Consider the following 18504-nt stretch of genomic DNA (forward strand, 5'->3'; position numbering starts at 1 on the left):
GCCCTTGGGGTCCCTTCCAAATCTAGGATTCTATGATTGATAGATAGATGGATAGATAGATAGATAGATAGATAGATAGATAGATAGATAGATAGATAGGTAGATGACAGAGACAGATAGTTGGAAGTGGTATATAGAGATAAAGAGATAGATAGGTTATAGATATATAGATATAGATATAGATATATAGATCTAGATAGATAGATGGAGAGATAGTTGGAAACCCTACAGGGACTCTCAAAGACCATCCAGTCACACCCTAAGATAGATAGATGGATGGATGGATGGATGGATGGATGAGTGATGAAACCCTACAGGGACTCCCAAAGACCATCCAGTCCAACCCTAAGATAGATAGATAGATAGATAGATGACAGAGACAGATAGTGGGAAGTGGTATATAGATAAAGAGATAGATAGATTATAAATACATATATGTAGATATATAGATCTAGATATATTGATGGATAGATAGTTGGATAGATAGAGACATATAGATAGCCCTTGGTGTCCGAAATCTAGGATTCTGTGATTGATATATAGATGGATGGATGGATGGATGGATAGATAGATAGATGATAGATGGATGGATGGATGATTGAGTGATGAAACCCTACAGGGACTCCCAAAGACCATCCAGTCCAACCCTAAGATAGATAGATAGATAGATAGATAGATAGATGATAGATAGATAGACAGATGTTTGAGTGATGAAACCCTACAGGGACTCCCAAAGACCATCCAGTCCAACCCTAAGATAGATGATAGATAGATAGATAGATAGATAGATAGATAGATAGATAGATGATTGAGTGAGGAAACCCTACAGCAGGTAAACTAGCTGGGATTTCTGGGAGTTGTAGGCCAAAAACATCTGGGGACCCCAGGTTGAGAACCACTGCCCTACAGGGACTCCCAAAGACCATCCAGTCCAACCCTAAGATAGAAAGATAGATAGATAGATAGATAGATAGATAGATAGATAGATAGATAGATAGATAGACAGACAGACAGATAGATGATTGAGTGATGAAACCCTACAGGGACTCCCAAAGACCATTCAGTCCCACCCTAAGATAGATAGATAGATGGATGGATGGATGGATGATTGAGTGATGAAACCCTATAGGGACTCCCAAAGACCATCCAGTCCAATGCTAAGATAGATAGATAGATAGATAGATAGATAGATAGATAGATAGATAGATGCCCTCCCTCATTTTGGTAAGGACATTGAGCCACCAAAAGGTGAGCATTAGGTTGGAGTGCATCAGGTGCGTGGCCAGGTGAATCAAGGGAGCGACACTCATGGCTGGCCTGTCTCTCTGTCTGTGTGTCTGTCTCTCTGCTCAGGTGCAAATGCAACCTGCACGCCAACCAGTGCACCTTCCGGGAGGGCAGCCTCCAGTGCGAATGCGAGCACAACACCACGGGCCAGGACTGCGGCCGCTGCAAGAAGAACTTCCGCAGCAAGTCCTGGAGAGCCGGCTCCTACCTCCCGCGCCCCAACGGCTCCCCAAACATCTGTAAGTAGCACCCAATACTACTCCGCACCTGTAGCATCCCTTCAGTAGTAGGATATGTGGCTGCCAGGCAGACCTTCTTTCTCTGGAGGAAAAGTTGGATGGCCATCTGTCAGGAGGGATCGGATGGGGGTCTTCCTGCCTGGCAGGAAGGGGTTGGACTAGATGGCCCTTGGGAATCCCTTCCAACTCTAGGATTCCTTATTATTATTATTATTATTATTATTATTATTAAACAGGGGCTCGGTGGCCATCTGTCGAGAGGGATTGCATTGTTTCTTCTTCATGGTAGGAAAGTGTTGGACTTGATTGTCCTTGAGGATCCCTTCCCACTCTAGGATCCTATTATTGCTGTTGTTGTTGTTGTTAAGCTGGGACTGGGTGGCCATCTATCAGGAGGGATTGAATTGTGCCTTCTTCATGGCAGGAAAGGGTTGGACTGGATTGTCCTTGGGAAAAGCAGAATGGATGGCCATCTGTCAGGAGGGCTTGAATTGTGTCTTCACAGCAGGAAGGGTTGGACTGGATGGCCTTTGGGGATCCCATGCCACTTTAGGATTCTATTATTATTATTATTATTATTATTATTATTATTATTATTGCTATAAAGCAAAGGTTGGGTGTCCATCTGTTGGGAGGGCTTGGATGGTGTCTTCCTACACGAGAGGAAAGGGGTTGGACTGGATGCCCTTTGGAGATCCCATGCCACTTTAGGATTCTATTATTATTATTATTATTATTATTATTATTATTATTATTATTGCTATAAAGCAAAGGTTGGGTGTCCATCTGTTGGGAGGGCTTGGATGGTGTCTTCCTACACGAGAGGAAAGGGGTTGGACTGGATGGCCTTTGGGGATTCCATGCCACTTTAGGATATTATTATTATTATTATTATTATTATTATTATTATTGGTATCAAGCAAAGGTTGGGTGTCCATCTGTTGGGAGGGCTTGGATGGTGTCTTCCTACATGAGAGGAAAGGGGTTGGACTGGATGGCCTTTGGGGATCCCATGCCACTTTAGGATATTATTATTATTATTATTATTATTATTATTGGTATCAAGCAAATGTTGGGTGGCCATCTGTTGGGAGGGCTTGGATGGTGTCTTCCTTCATGAGAGGAAAGGGGTTGGACTGGATGGCCTTTGGGGATCCCATGCCACTTTGGGAATCTATTATTATTATTATTATTATTATTATTATTATTATTGCTATCAAGCAAAGGTTGGGTGGCCATCTGTTGGGAGGGCTTGGATGGTGTCTTCCTTCATGAGAGGAAAGGGGTTGGACTGGATAGCCTTTGGGGATCCCATGCCACTTTAGGATTCTATTATTATTATTATTATTATTGCTATCAAGCAGACGGTGGGTGGCCATCTATCAGGAGGGATTGAATTGTGTCTTCCCTTCACAGCAGGAAGGGTTGGACTGGATGGCCTTTGGAGATCCCATGCCACTTTAGGATATTATTATTATTATTATTATTATTATTATTAATTATTATTATTATTGCTATCAAGCAGAGGGTGGGTGGCCATCTATCAGGAGGGACTGAATTGTGTCTTCCCTTCATGACAGAAAGGGGTTGGACTGGATGGCCTTTGGGGATCCCATGCCACTTTAGGATTCTATTATTATTATTATTATTATTATTATTATTATTATTGGTATCAAGCAAAGGTTGGGTGGCCATCTGTTGGGAGGTCTTCCTTCATGAGAGGAAAGGAGTTGGACTGGATGGCCTTTGGGGATCCCATGCCACTTTAGGATTCTATTAGTAGTAGTAGTAGTAGTATTAGTAGTAGTAGTAGTAGCAGTATCAAGCAAACGTTGGGTGGCCATCTGTTGGGAGGGCTTGGATGGTGTCTTCATGAAGGAAAGGGGTTGGACTGGATGGCCTTTGAGGATCCCTTCCAACTTCATAGAGAAATACAGACAGCCTGGGAGTTTGGTGGCATCCCCACCTGGTCTGTGACCCTAATGATAACATCAATTCATTAATGGAGCCGCTTCTCCGGAGGTTTTGGAAGCAGAAGCTGGACATGGCCATCTGTCGAGAGGGCTTGGACCCCGCGGCAGGTGACATTCTCCTGTCACCTTCGAGAGGAGGATCAAAGCAGGCGCCTGGGCGCCACAGGCCTTGACAGGAGCGCATTGCGTTGCAGGGAGGGAGCTTTGAAGGGAAGGCGCTTGTCAGGCGGTGATGCCGATGATGCTGCTGCTGCCATGCGCCGGGTGCCTTCAAAGGAGCCACAGGGAGCCTTTCCGGCAGGACAGGCATGGCAGGCGACACGCACACACGCCAAGCCCACTCCACCGCCATATCAAGCAGGGATGCCATACCTGATAGCTGCTCTGTGTGGAAGTTCAAAGCCAATGGAGCCCATTCGGAGCAAGGGAGGCCCCTTCTGCATGAAAGTTAGGGGTCCTCAAGCTCCTGGTGTCATATATCGAGCACTGATGCCAGCTAGTGATCATCAAAGCACAGAAAACACAAGTCCTGATTGATGTCAACTCTATGTAAAGGAGTGATGTCAATCGTCTAGTATCAGCATCATATATCAAGTAGTGATGATGTCATACCTGCTAGGTGCCTTGTTCAAAGCGAATCAGGCCCATTTGGAGTAAGGGAGACTCTTTCAGATAGTCAAGGATTGACATACTTCCGTACTGATGTCACGTCGCAAGTCTTGATGTCATAGGTCTAGTACTGCTTCAAGGCAGTTATGTCATCCCTGATATCTGCTCTGAGTGGGCATTCCGAGCAAATAATAAAGCCCATTCGGGAAACACTTTTGGATAGTCAAGTGCTGACGTCATGCATTCATACTGATATCATGTCTCAAGTCATGATGTCATACGTCTAGCAGTGGTGTCATCCCTGATATCTGCTCTGGGTGAGCCGATGATGCTGCTGCTGCCATGCGCAGCATGTTCTAAATAATAATAATAATAGTTCTAAATAATAATTATTATAATTCTGAGCGAATAATAAAGCCCATTCGGAGCAAGGGAAACACTTTTGGATAGTCAAGTACTGGCATCATGCATTCATACTGATGTCATGTCTCAAGTCATGATGACATATATCTAGCAGTGGTGTCATCCCTGATATCTGCTCTGGGTGAGCATTCTGAGCGAATAATAAAGCCCATTCGGAGCAAGGGAGACACTTTCGGATAGTCAAGTGCTGACATCATGCATTCATACTGATGTCATGTCTCAAGTCATGATGTCATACATCTAGCAGTGATGCCATCCTCAATATCTGCTCTGTGTAGGCATTCTGAGTGAGTAATAAAGCCCATTGGGAGCAAGAGAGACTCTTTCAGATAGTCATGTACTGACGTCATACATCCATACTGATTTAAATCATGATGTCATACATCTAGCTGTGATGTCATCCACAATATTTGCTCTGGGTAGGCATTCCGAGCCAATAATAAAGCCCATTTGCAGCAAGGGAAACACTTTCAGATAGTTATGTGCTGACATCATGCATTCATACTGATATCATGTCTCAAGACATGATGTTATACGTCTAGCAGTGATGTCATCCCTGATATTTGCTCTGAGTGGACATTCCGAGCAAATAATAAAGCCCATTCAGAGCAAGGGAAACACTTTTGGATAGTCAAGTACTGACATCATGCATTCTTACTGATGTCATGTCTCAAGTCATGATGTCATACATCTAGCAGTGATGCCATCCTCAATATCTGCTCTGTGTAGGCATTCTGAGTGAATAATAAAGCCCATTGAGAGCAAGGGAGACTCTTTCAGATAGTCATGTACTGACGTCATACATCCATACTGATTTAAATCATGATGTCATACATCTAGCAGTGATGTCATCCCCAATATCTGCTCTTGGTGGGCATTCTGAGCCAATAATAAAGCCCATTCGGAGCAAGGGAAACACTTTCAGATAGTTAAGTGCTGACATCATGCATTCATACTGATATCATGTCTCAAGACATGATGTCATACGTCTAGCAGTGATGTCATCCCCGATATCTGCTCTGAGTGGGCATTCCAAGCAAATAATAAAGCCCATTCGGAGCAAGGGAAACACTTTTGGATAGTCAAGTACTGACATCATGCATTCATACTGATGTTATGACTCAAGTCATAATGTCATACAGTGATGTCATCCCCGATATCTGCTCTGAGTGGGCATTCTGGGCAAATAATAAAGTCCATTCGGAGCAAGGGAAGCACTTTTGGATAGTCAAGTACTGACATCATGCACTCATACTGATGTTATGACTCAAGTCATAATGTCATACGTCTATCAGTGATGTCATCCCCAACATCTGCTCTGGGTGGGCATTCTGAGCCAATAATAAAGCCCTTTGGGAGCAAGGGAGACACTTTTGGATAGTCAAGTAGTGATATTTATTTAGTACTGATGTTGTATTATATCAAGCGCTGATATAATATAATATATAATATATAATGTCATACATCAAGTAGCGATGATGTCATACCTGTTAGTGGTCCAGTGTTGAAGATTCGAAGCAAATCAAGTCCATTAAGAGCAAGAGAGATACTTTCAGATAGTTAAGTACATACATCCATACTGATGTCATATCTCAAGTCATCATGTCATACATCTAGTCAAGTACTGACATCATACATCCATAACTAATGTAAATCATGATGTCATACATCTAACAGTGATATCATCCCCAATATCTGCTCTGGGTGGGCATTCCGATTGAATAATAAAGCCCATTGGGAGCAAGGGAGACATTTCTGGATAGTCAAGTAGTGATGTTTATTTAGTAATGATGTCGTATTATATCAAGTGGTGATGCCATACCTAATAGCTGATGTCATACATCAAGTAGTGATGATGTCATAACTGTTAGTGGTCCAGTGTTCAAAGCAAATCAAGCCCATTAGGAGCAAGGGAGACACTTTCAGATAGTCAAGTACATGCATCCATACTGATGTCATATCTCAAGTCATCATGTCATACATCTAGCAGTGATGTCATCCCTGATATCTGCTCTGAGTGGGCATTCCGAGTGAATAATAAAGCCTGTTTGGAGCAAGGGAGACACTTTCGGATAGTCAAGTGCTGACATCATGCATTCATACTGATATCATGTCTCAAGTCATGATGTCATACATCTAGCAGTGATGCCATCCTCAATATCTGCTCTCGGTGGGCATTCTGAGTTAATAATAAAGCCATTTGGAAGCAAGGGATACACTTTTGGATAGTGAAGTACTGACGTCATACATCCATACTCATGTCATGTCTTAAGTTGTGATGTCATACTTCTAGCAGTGATGTTATCTCTGATATTTGCTCTGGGTGGGCATTTGGAGCAAATAATAAAGCCTATTCAGAAGAAGAAAGACTATTTCGGATAGTCATGGGCTGATGTCATATGTTGAGTGGTGATGTTTATTTCATATTGATGTCGTATTATATCAGGTAGTCATGCCATACCTGATAGCTGCTCTGTGTTGATGGTTTAAAGCAAATCAAGCCCATTGAGAGCAAGGGAGACTTTTTCGGATAGTCAAGTGCTGACATCATACGTCAAATGGTGATATTTAGTACTGATGTCATATTATATCAGGTCTCATTTCAAGTGGCAATGCTCATATCAAGACCTGATCACTGCTCTGTGTTGAAGGTTCAGAGCAAATCAAGCCTATTCAGAGCAAGGGAGGCACTAACCGTATAGAATCATAGAATCAAAGAGTTGGATGAGACCTCATGGGCCATCCAGTCCAACCCCATTCTGCCAAGAAGCAGGAATATTGCATTCAAATCACCCCTGACAGATGGTCATCCAGCCCCTGTTTAAAAGCTTCCAAAGAAGGAGCCTCCACCATACTCTGGGGCAGAGAGTTCCACTGCTGAACGGTATGATGAAAGCATACGGGTTTCAGGGTCCTTGTGCAAAGATGCAGACTTTTACAAATCAAGTCAAACCTTGTTAAGTGTAACTTTTCTAAATAATGAGCTGTTGTTGTGCCCAAGCAGAGGGGGGACGAGTGACCCTTCCCCGGCAAAAGGCCAGAGGAAGAGGACGCTAATAAGTCGCAGGTCGCCGCAAGCCAAGCGGGTGCGAGACCCGTCTCTCCGCTTTGGCCTCTTTGGACGTCCCTTTGGTCCCTCGTCCTCCTTGGGAAACAAAACTCCTTTCAATTAGCGGCAATGCCCTCCGTTGTGCTGGCTGACCTCTTCTTCTCTTTCTCCTTCTCCTTTTCTAGGTGCGGCTCCGAACTTTGGCAGTAAGTAACAAACACGTCGCAAAATGCATTCGGTGCACAATCCCTCAGCCTTTTCTGTCCGACGCATTTGGCCTCTTCGGCCTCCGGTTGAGCCTCGTTTTCTGCCTCTCTCGACTCCGGTCACCTTCATTGTCTGTCGCTTTTCATCCCTCCCTGCAAGGTTTGTTGGGAAGGAAATGCATGCAAAAGGGGCCTCCGAAACAACGACAAAGGGGGCCGCAAACTCCTCCGCCTGTATCTCACAACTTTTGTTGGGAAACAGCTTTGCGGCTCCGACAGTGACTGGGATCTCCGGCGCATTTGTCAGGCTCTGAATGGTCTTTTTAAAATATATATGAAGCGCAAGAGCTGCGTTTGCCGGTGAAATGTCACTCGGTTTCAAGCAGGGCAAAGGGAGCTGCGGGGAGAGAGAAGAAAAGGCCACAGGGAAAGGAAACAGGACCCCGTACCGTGAGATCGAACGGGTTCTCCATGGGTTCTAATGAATGGTTTTGGTCGTTCGAGCTGGCATGGCTCTTCTTTGGGTCGATTTGGGGGGTCTCTGGGGATGTCAGGACCCCATCTTCCCTGCTTCCACATTGGGTTCATCTACACCAGGCATGGGGAAACTTGGGCCTTACCTCCAGGTGTTTTGGACTTCAACTCCCACCATTCCTAACAGCCTCAGGCCCTTTCCTTTTTCCCCTTAGCCGCTTAAGCTAGATGATAGAGTGATAGACCTAAGAGAGGCCTATCTTCATGTCTCAATAGATTAGTGTTTCTCAACCTGGGGGTCAGGACCCCTGGGGGGGGGTCGCGAGGGGGTGTCAGAGGGGTAATCAAAGACCATCTGAAAACACAATATGTTCTGCTGGTCATTGGGGTTCTGTGTGGGAAGTTTGGCCCAATTCTATCGTTGGTGAGGTTCAAGGGGCTCTTTGATTGTAGGTGAACTATAAATCCCAGCAACTACAACTCCCAAATGTCAAGGTCTATTTTCCCCAAACTCCATCAGCATTCACATTTGGGCATATGGAGTATTCATGCCAAGTTTGGTCCAGATCCATCATTCTTTGAGTCCACGTTGCTCTCTGGATGTAGGTGAACTACAACTTGAAAATTCAACGTCAATGCCCACCAAATCCTTCCAGTATTTTCTGTTGGTCATAGGAGTTCTGTGTGCCAAGTTTGGTTCAGTTTCATTGTTGGTGGAGTTCAGAATGCTCTTGGATTATAGGTGAACTATGAATCCCAGCAACTACAACTCCCAAATGACAACTCTTCCCCAAGCCCAACAAAATTTAAATTGGGGCGTATTGGGTATTTGTACCAAATTTGGTCCAGTGAATGAAAAGACATCCTGCAGATCAGATATTTACATTACAATTCATAACAGTAGCAAAATTATTGTTGTGAATGAGCAACAAAAATAATTCTATGTTTGGGGGTCACCACAACATGAGGAAGTGTATTAAGGGGTCACGGCATTAGGAAGGTTGAGAAACACTGCAATAGATAGATGATAGAATGATAGATCTAAGAGAGGCCTACCTTCATGTCACAATAGATAGATAGATATAACATTTAAGTGGCTGAGGGGGAAAAGGAAGGGGCCTGAGGCTGTTAGGAATGATGGGAGTTGAAGTCCAAAACACCTGGAGGGAGGGCCCAAGTTTGCCCATGCCTGATATAGCTAGATAAACGGATTTGGATTTATCTGGGTTGGCAAGAAAACCTCTCTCTCTATACAAACACATTGCCCTGGCTTGGGAAATGGCCAGAGGGGTTTGCTGAGATGGAAAAGGAAGGGGCCTGAGGCTGTTAGGAATTGTGGGAATTGAAGTCCAAAACACCTGGAGGGAAGACCCAAGTTTGCCCAAGTCTGATATATCTAGATAAACGGGTTTTGATTTATATGGGCTAGCAAGAAAACCTCTCTCTCTGTATACAAACACATTGCCCTGGCTTGGGAAATGGCCAGAGGGGTTTGCTGAGAAGGAAAAGGAAGGGGCCTGAGGCTGTTAGGAATTGTGGGAGTTGGAGTCAAAAACACCTGGAGGGAGGGCCCAAGTTTGCCCATGCCTGATATATCTCGATAAATGGGTTTGGATTTATCTGGGCTCTCTCTGTATACAAACACATTGCCTTGGCTTGGGAAATGGCCAGGGGGGGTTGCTGAGATGGAAAAGGAGGGGCCTGAGGCTGTTAGGAATTGTGGGAATTGAAGTCCAAAACACCTGGAGGGAGGGCCCAAGTTTGCTCATGCCTGATATAGCTAGATAAACGTGTTTGGATTTATCTGGGCTGGCAGGAAATCCCCTCTCTCTGCATGCAAACACATGAGCAATGGGTTTGGTTAATTGTCTTGGCTTGGGAAATGGCCAGAGGGGTTTGCTTTACATTGACATCTTCAGACTTATCCACTTTCTTATAATTTAGACGTTTCTTTTTTGTTTTGATCTAACTCTCGGACATTAGGGACTGTCCAACTCCCAGCTGTTAGGAATTGTGGGAGTTGAAGTCCAAAACACCCAGAGGGCCGAAGTTTGACCATGCCTGATCTATACTGCTAGAATTTGTGTTGTTGTTGTTATGTTTACTTATACCAACTTTCTCCACAAAAAGTGGTCCAATGAATTCTGATGGAAACCACTTGAATTTCCAATGACTCAATGCTATGGGAGTTCTAGTTCGTCAAGGTCTTTCACCTTCTCTGCCAAACTACCATCTCCCAGGATTCCATAGCATTGAGCCCTGGTAGTGAAAGTAGTGCTAAACTGCATTAGTTCTGCAGTGTAGTTTACAAGTAGTTAACTCTTCGGAGTTCAGAACTAGATATTTACAGCCATTTGAACAGTTGCATTGATTCACATTATGTCCTTTCATGAGATATTAAAAATGATCTTTCTTTGTCCATGTGGAGAATCTCCTTCAGCAACTCATGAAGGAAGAGCACACTCCAAACTGTGTCTCTCTCCACTCTGCTTCTTTGCAAGCACCTGAATAGCTCAAGCCTGAAAATGTAACAGTATTCAAAAGTCCCAGGCTCAGCCTGAAGGCAACTCAAGGTGGGATACTGAAAATGTAACAGTATCCAAAAGTCCCAGGCTCAGCCTGAAGGCAACTCAAGGGGGGGGGGGATACTGAAAATGTAACACTATCCAAATGTCGCAGGCTCAGCCTGAAGGCAACTTAAGGGGGGGATACTGAAAATGTAACACTATCCAAATGTCCCAGGCTCAGCCTGAAGGCAACTCAAGGGGCGGATACTGAAAATGTAACACTATCCAAATGTCGCAGGCTCAGCCTGAAGGCAACTTAAGGGGGGATACTGAAAATGTAACACTATCCAAATGTCCCAGGCTCAGCCTGAAGGCAACTCAAGGGGCGGATACTGAAAATGTAACACTATCCAAATGTCGCAGGCTCAGCCTGAAGGCAACTTAAGGGGGGGATACTGAAAATGTAACACTATCCAAAAGTCCCAGGCTCAGCCTGAAGGCAACTCAAGGTGGGATACTGAAAATGTAACAGTATCCAAAAGGCCCAGGCTCACCTGAAGGCAACTCAAGGGGGGAATACTGAAAATGTAACACTATCCAAAAGTCCCAAGCTCAGCCTGAAGGCAACTCAAGGTGGGATACTGAAAATGTAACAGTATCCAAAAGTCCCAGACTCAGCCTGAAGGCAACTCAAGGGGGGGATATTGAAAATGTAACACTATCCAAATGTCCCAGGCTCAGCCATCTCTTATTTTACAGTTTACAGATCTGTGTGCATTTTTCCCCCATCACATGTAGTTTTTGCGACAAGGCTAATTGAATAATTAATGCATTTACGCACATATCAATTAGATTCTATTGATATCAGTGCGTAAATGCATTAATTATTCAATTAGCCTTATTGTAAAAACTACACGTGATAGAGAAAAAAGACACACAGATCTGAATTCAGCGCAAAAAACTCTATAAGAATGACCTAAAATTATATCTGATGAAAAATACTTGTTGCTTTGAGTTACATGAATATGATGTGAAATGTGCAGACTTTGTTGGAGCATGCAAGAAATCAGATAGTGTGTATCAACTGTAAAATAAGAGATGGCTGAGCCTGGGACTTTTGGATACTGTTACATTTTCAGAATCTCGCCTTGAGTTGCCTTCGGGCTTGAGAAAGCCGGGATAGAAATATAAAACTAAGTCATATCAGATTGGAGGGTGGGATAGAAATATCGTAAATAAATGAATAAATAAATAATAATGGGATACGCCTTCGAATTACAGGGGTATGTTGTATTTTTGTTCTTGGTGGTGATACTGTAGTGTTGTTGTTATTGCTGATGTTAGGGCGCATCTTAACAATTAATGGCATCTTAGAATGGCTGAAATACAGTAATCGCTGGGACCTGTCGGGATCCCAAACATGGACGGATTGGACCTTTCTGCTAGAATGCGTCCCTTTGGGGAAGAAACCTTTGCGAGAAACATGATGTCTGCCTTTCTTTCTTCTTTTCCCCACCTTCATTATTATTTTTCCCCCTCTCGTTTAGTAAACGAGCGGCCAAAGAGGGTCACCACCACCACCGCAAGGGCTACTACCACCACCACCACAAGGGCTACCACCACCACCACAAGGGCTACCACCACCACTACCACAAAGGCTACTACCACCACCACTCCCAAAACAACCACTACTACTACCACCACTCCTACTACAACAACCACCACTACAACCACAACCACTACTACAACCACCACTGCTGCTCCTACCACCACTCCTACCACCACCACCCCTCCTCCTACCACCACCACCACCGCTGCGCCCATTATTGTCATCACAACCACGACACCCACCACCACTACTACTACACCTCCCACGACAACAAGGCCGCCAGGTGGGTGCCAGCCGTAGCTTGCAAGGCAATCCCTTGGATAGATTCCCATAGAGACCAATGTCCTCTCCGCTTGGCGCCGCAAACAACGGCATTATTGCGCTTCCAAAGCAGATGTGACACCTCGTGTGGTTACCATAAGATCGGGGCCATGGATAAAAATCACCTGGCGCGTCTTCTTGGGTCTTCCCGTTCGTCAGCAGAGGAAGAAACACTTGCATTCGCTCATTTTGTTGGGACTATTGAATATTCATGATTCTCATCTTCCTGTTAGGAATTATGGGAGTTGAAGTCGAAAACACCCGGAGGGCCGAAGTTTGCCCATGCCTGTACTAGATGCTGGAGGAGTATAATGTCCCAATGAGTATAAAGTCCTATATGCTTTGAGTCCTAGGCTCAAAGCATATAGGGAAGACCTGAATTCTCTCCATGGAGAGAACAAGGAAATGTACCTTCTCTCTGGTTGCCCCAAAATGGATCCACACCACCATATTATTAAAATAATCCAGATTATCAGCTTTGAACTGGATTATACGAGTCTACACTGCCATATAATGCAGTTCAAAGAGTCTTCTCAGATCTTTCCATTACGTCATGCCTGAACCTTGTCCATGTGTCAGAAGATGTTGGCGGGGCAGCGACCATTAAGAACCGTCCCCTAAATGTACACGTTTTGGGGTTCAAAAGGGGTCTAAAGTTCTCCCCCTAAAGTCTGGTGGAAGTTCACACCATATCTACTAGATAGTTTAAAATATTTGGGCATTCTGGACCAAACTTTTCTATGTTTTGATATCGCTTCCCCCGAATTGCCTTGTAACTATGGTTCCTCGACCATAGACCGCCCTCCTTCACCTGGAATGGTTCACCTCGGATCTGCTCCAAAACGGATGTGATTTTTATCCATGTTTGCAGAATAATCATCATCATAGTTTAGTGGCAAATGCAATCGTCATAATCATAGTAGTATAGTGGCAAAACCCAGAGAGGTCTGAGCTGCTCCAGATCATCTGGATGGTGTCTGCTTTGCTTCTTTGTAGTGAACTGCTTTCTGAAGAAGAGGTTGGGAACAGCTGAATGGTTGAAACTTGGGGCAGGGAATGAATAGGTTGCTTATCTGTGTTTCTTCAAGTGGTCATGTGCAGATTCACACAACTGGGGGGTATCTGCCTCTTTGGAACCTTAGAATCACGAGCAGAAACTTATTCAACCAGCCCAAGAGTGTTTATCAAGCTTCGCTTCCTTCTTCTTTGTCACCAAGTCCTGTGAGTCTGTGGGTTTCTTGGTGGTTAGAGCCTTAGATTTCTTCTACGAGGGGTATTTTTTAAGTAAGGTCCGTTTTATTGTAGACACTAGTAGTTCGCACGCATACCACAACGAGTGCGTGCGTCGTGTACCGGCATGCCTCGGGAACAACTGTGCTCAGTTTCCGCTCTGTAGCCAACCTGTACGGTTCTGTTCTGTGCTTTAAAAATGTTTAAGACTATCAACTCACCCTCCGCATGTGAGGTTCGCTCAGTGATACGGTTTTTGTCAGCAAGGAACCTGCCTGCTGCAGAAATTCATCGACAGATTTGTGAAGTGTACGGTGATACTGTTATGAGTGGGGTTCAAAAGAGAACCCCACTCATTGCCCCATCTTCGCGGAGAAGATGGGGCAATGCTGACAGGGGATAGGGAAAATGCAGAACTGCTTAATGCCTTCTTTGCCTCGGTCTTCTCACAAAAAGAGAGTCTTCAACCTCAGCAAGATGGAGTGGATGAGGGATTGGAGGACATCCAACCCCAAATTGGGAAAGAAGTCGTCCAGGAATACCTGGCCGCTCTTAATGAGTTCAAGTCCCCTTTCAGGGCCAGATCAACTACACCCCAGAGTACTGAAGGAACTAGCAGAAGTCATTTCGGAACCATTGGCAACCATCTTTGAGAGTTCTTGGAGAACGGGAGAAGTTCCAGCAGATTGGAGGAGGGCCAATGTGGTCCCAATCTTCAAGAAGGGAAAAAAGGACGACCCAAACAACTACCGTCTGGTCAGCCTCACGTCGATACCGGGCAAGATTCTGGAAAAGATTGTTAAGGAAGCGGTCTGCAAACACTTAGAAACAAATGCAGTCATCGCTAATAATCAACATGGATTTATCAAAAACAAGTCATGCCAGACTAATCTGATCTCTTTCTTCGATAGAGCTACAAGCTGGGTAGATGCGGGGAATGCCGTGGATGTAGCGTACCTGGATTTCAGTAAGGCCTTCGACAAGGTCCCCCATGACCTTCTGGCAAGGAAACTAGTCCAATGTGGGCTAGGCAAAACTACGGTGAGGTGGATCTGTAATTGGTTAAGTGGACGAACACAGAGAGTGCTCACTAATGCTTCCTCTTCATCTTGGAAAGAAGTGACAAGTGGAGTGCCACAAGCAGGGTTCCGTCCTGGGCCCGGTCCTGTTCAACATCTTTATTAATGACTTAGATGAAGGGTTAGAAGGCATGATCATCAAGTTTGCAGACGACACCAAATTGGGAGGGATAGCCAATAGTCCAGAGGACAGGAGCAGAATTCAAAACGATCTTGACAGATTAGAAAGATGGGCCAAAACGAACAAAATGAAGTTCAACAGTGACAAATGCAAGATACTCCACTTTGGCAAAAAAAATGAAATGCAAAGATACAGAATGGGGGACAATGCCTGGTTCGAGAGCAGTACGTGTGAAAAAGATCTTGGAGTCCTCGTGGAGAACAAGTTAAACATGAGCCAACAATGTGATGTGGCAGCAAAAAAAGCCAATGGGATTTTGGCCTGCATCAATAGGAGCGTAGTGTCTAGATCTAAGGAAGTAATGCTACCCCTCTATTCTGCTTTGGTTAGACCACATCTGGAATATTGTGTCCAATTCTGGGCACCACAATTCAAGAGAGATATTGACAAGCTGGAATGTGTCCAGAGGAGGGCGACTAAAATGATCCAGGGTCTGGAGAACAAGCCCTATGAGGAGCGGCTTAGGGAACTGGGCATGTTTAGCCTGAAGAAGAGAAGGCTGAGAGGAGATATGATAGCCATGTATAAATATGTGAGAGGAAGCCACAGGGAGGAGGGAGCAAGCTTGTTTTCTGCTTCCTTGGAGACTAGGACGCGGAACAATGGCTTCAAACTACAAGAGAGGAGATTCCATCTGAACATTAGGAAGAACTTCCTGACTGTGAGAGCCGTTCAGCAGTGGAACTCTCTGCCCCGGAGTGTGGTGGAGGCTCCTTCTTTGGAAGCTTTTAAGCAGAGGCTGGATGGCCATCTGTCAGGGGTGATTTGAATGCAATATTCCTGCTTCTTGGCAGGGGGTTGGACTGGATGGCCCATGAGGTCTCTTCCAACTCTTTGATTCTATGATTCTATGATTCTATGATTCTATGATTTGATTTGATCGCACACTAAAATCTTTGGTTTTTGTGGTCCTGTTAGGAGTTTCGGGACCCAAAGGGAGCACAGTTTCCTAAACTTTAGGTGTTCAGAAACAATGTTGTAAAGCACTGATCTCGACATGTCAGGAAATTCATTTGAGAGACCTGTTATTGTGAAGCGCCTGTTCTCACGAATCCTCGCTTCAACTGAAGCCACCAAATCGTCTGTAATCAAAGAAGGGCGACCGGAGCGGTCCTCATCATGGACGTTGTCACGGCCATCTTTGAATTGTCGTACCCACTTACGCACTTTGCTTTCACTCATAACAGTATCACCGTACACTTCACAAATCTGTCGATGAATTTCTGCAGCAGGCAGGTTCCTTGCTGACAAAAACCGTATCACTGAGCGAACCTCACACACGGAGGGTGAGTTTATAGTCTTAAACATTTTTAAAGCACAGAACCGTACAGGTTAGCTACAGAGCGGAAACTGAGCACAGTTGTTCCCGAGGCATGCCGGTACACGACGCACGCGCTCGTTGCGGTATGTGCACGAACTGCTAGTGTCTACAACAAAACGGACCTTACTTTAAAAATACCCCTCGTATTTTGAAGGCAATCCATCTCATGAGCGCTTAGTTGCAGGCTGTTTGGCAGAAGCGAGTAGTGGTGTGTCAGCGGCGGTGGAGCCGTCGATACCGAACCAGAGACAGAGATCGAACCCGTATCAACATCACGGGTTCAGGGACACTGGGCCGATTTCAATATGTAACAAAATTTTAAAAAAAATATCTGTTCCTGATTTTAAAGTGTCATTTCCTGTTTAATTGTGCGACACTTTGAAAGTAGTTGTACTCAAGAAACTTTGTTTTTATTGCTGCCACAAACCATGTTGATTTGGTTGAGATTCAACGAGCTAGTCCTTGAAAAACTAAAGCAGGATGTCCCGCCAAAACAAAGTTTTTGCAGTTTAGGACAATGACTTAAATCGGCGACTGTTTGACTGTTTGAATGTTTTTATACTGTTTTATATTGTGTTTATTTAAATTGTATATTTCTGCTTTTGGTTGGGGGTACCATGGTGTGCCGGTTGTTAGCCACCCTGAGTCCCTCTACGGAGGTCAAGATAGGACGGGATACAAATGTCCGAAATAACTTTCCCCATGTTTTGATGATAGAACCAATTAGGAAATGACATTTATAACCCAGGAACATAGCATCCCGTCAACGCTAGGGAGCAAGAGCTTTCTGGTATAAGATAGCTTGTAAACGAGCCTCTCTGTTTTTCCGGGCTTGCAGGATGAATGCTTGAAGTTCAATACACGTCTGCACCTTGTGCTCCTCTCCGAAACAAACAAGGCATTTAGTATGGCCATCTATGTCAGCCATTTTGGTGCTACATTCCTCACACTGCTTCAACCTTGTGGTGGAGGACATCCTCGCTTATATTCAGGGGGAGTTTTCAAACAAAAAGAGCAAATACTGTTGCACAAAACTAGATTTCTAACGAAGTGGCTGCAGCACGGACGGAAAGGAACTGCGGGGTTTTGGCAGCAATGGGTTTACTGCAAAAAAAAAAGTTTCTGCCTCGTGATTCTAGAAAGTTCCGCAGAAACCCAGTTGGATGGAAAGGAACTGCGGGGTTTTGGCAGCAATGGGTTTACTGCAAAAAAAAAAGTTTCTGCCTCGTGATTCTAGAAAGTTCCGCAGAAACCCAGTTGGACGGAAAGGAACTGCGGGGTTTTGGCAGCAATGGGTTTACTGCAAAAAAAAAAAAAGTTTCTGCCTCGTGATTCTAGAAAGTTCCGCAGAAACCCAGTTGGATGGAAAGGAACTGCGAGGTTTTGGCAGCAATGGGTTTACTGCAAAAAAAAAAGTTTCTGCCTCGTGATTCTAGAAAGTTCCGCAGAAACCCAGTTGTATGATTCAAAGACCACGAAAAAGAATAAGCAAAAACAGGATAGAGTTGTTGCTTCTTGACTTTACGGCTTGAAATCTGCTATGCCGGCAGAGTTGCCCTTCGGGTCCAGTGGTATCTCTTCAGAGTTTTCTTGGGCAGGAAAGCGATTTGGACTTTCTTTGGGACCTCTGCCTCTTTCTAAACCTATGTGATTAATGTGATGTTTGTGTCCCCTCCAAGCAGCCACCGTCCGGCAGCCTGTGGACCTCCCTGCCTCCGTCTCTGTCCAAGAGGCACCCATCAAAACAGGTACTTTGCTGCCAGGTGGAGGCTTCTGCGCCCCGTTTGAGCCTCTCTTTTCACTCAGAAAGCAAAAACGAACCTTTTTAAAGAGCTTTCTTAGTGATAAGGGAAGACTCTCTTGCACTCTCCTTGCTGTTTTCCATGTCATATCAGGTGGCCCAAAACCTCCAGGGTCTCTTTGTCCAATCAAACACTGGAAACAAACAAGGAGATCATTCAACAAGTTTATTTGAACACATCACCCTGCCGGGTGA

At 44.6% G+C, this 18504-nt stretch overlaps 1 protein-coding gene across 7 annotated transcripts in view; it reads left to right on the forward strand.

The window, feature by feature from the left end:
* The window catches only part of NTNG2 (netrin G2), a 135451-nt gene that overhangs the window by 94600 nt on the left and 22347 nt on the right, over positions 1–18504 (forward strand). For 3 of the 7 annotated variants that reach the window (XM_067471973.1, XM_067471972.1, XM_067471975.1), the window contains exons 4-7: positions 1354–1526; positions 7766–7786; positions 12315–12659; positions 18188–18256. In XM_067471973.1, the coding sequence (XP_067328074.1) occupies positions 1354–1526; positions 7766–7786; positions 12315–12659; positions 18188–18256 (608 nt within the window). The remainder of the gene's footprint in view (positions 1–1353; positions 1527–7765; positions 7787–12314; positions 12660–18187; positions 18257–18504) is intronic. The other 4 variants (XM_067471974.1, XM_067471976.1, XM_067471977.1 and 1 more) reach the window with 4 other exon arrangements.

Source organism: Anolis sagrei, chromosome 11, assembly GCF_037176765.1.
Source record: "Anolis sagrei isolate rAnoSag1 chromosome 11, rAnoSag1.mat, whole genome shotgun sequence".
Taxonomy (NCBI): Eukaryota; Metazoa; Chordata; class Lepidosauria; order Squamata; family Dactyloidae; genus Anolis; species Anolis sagrei.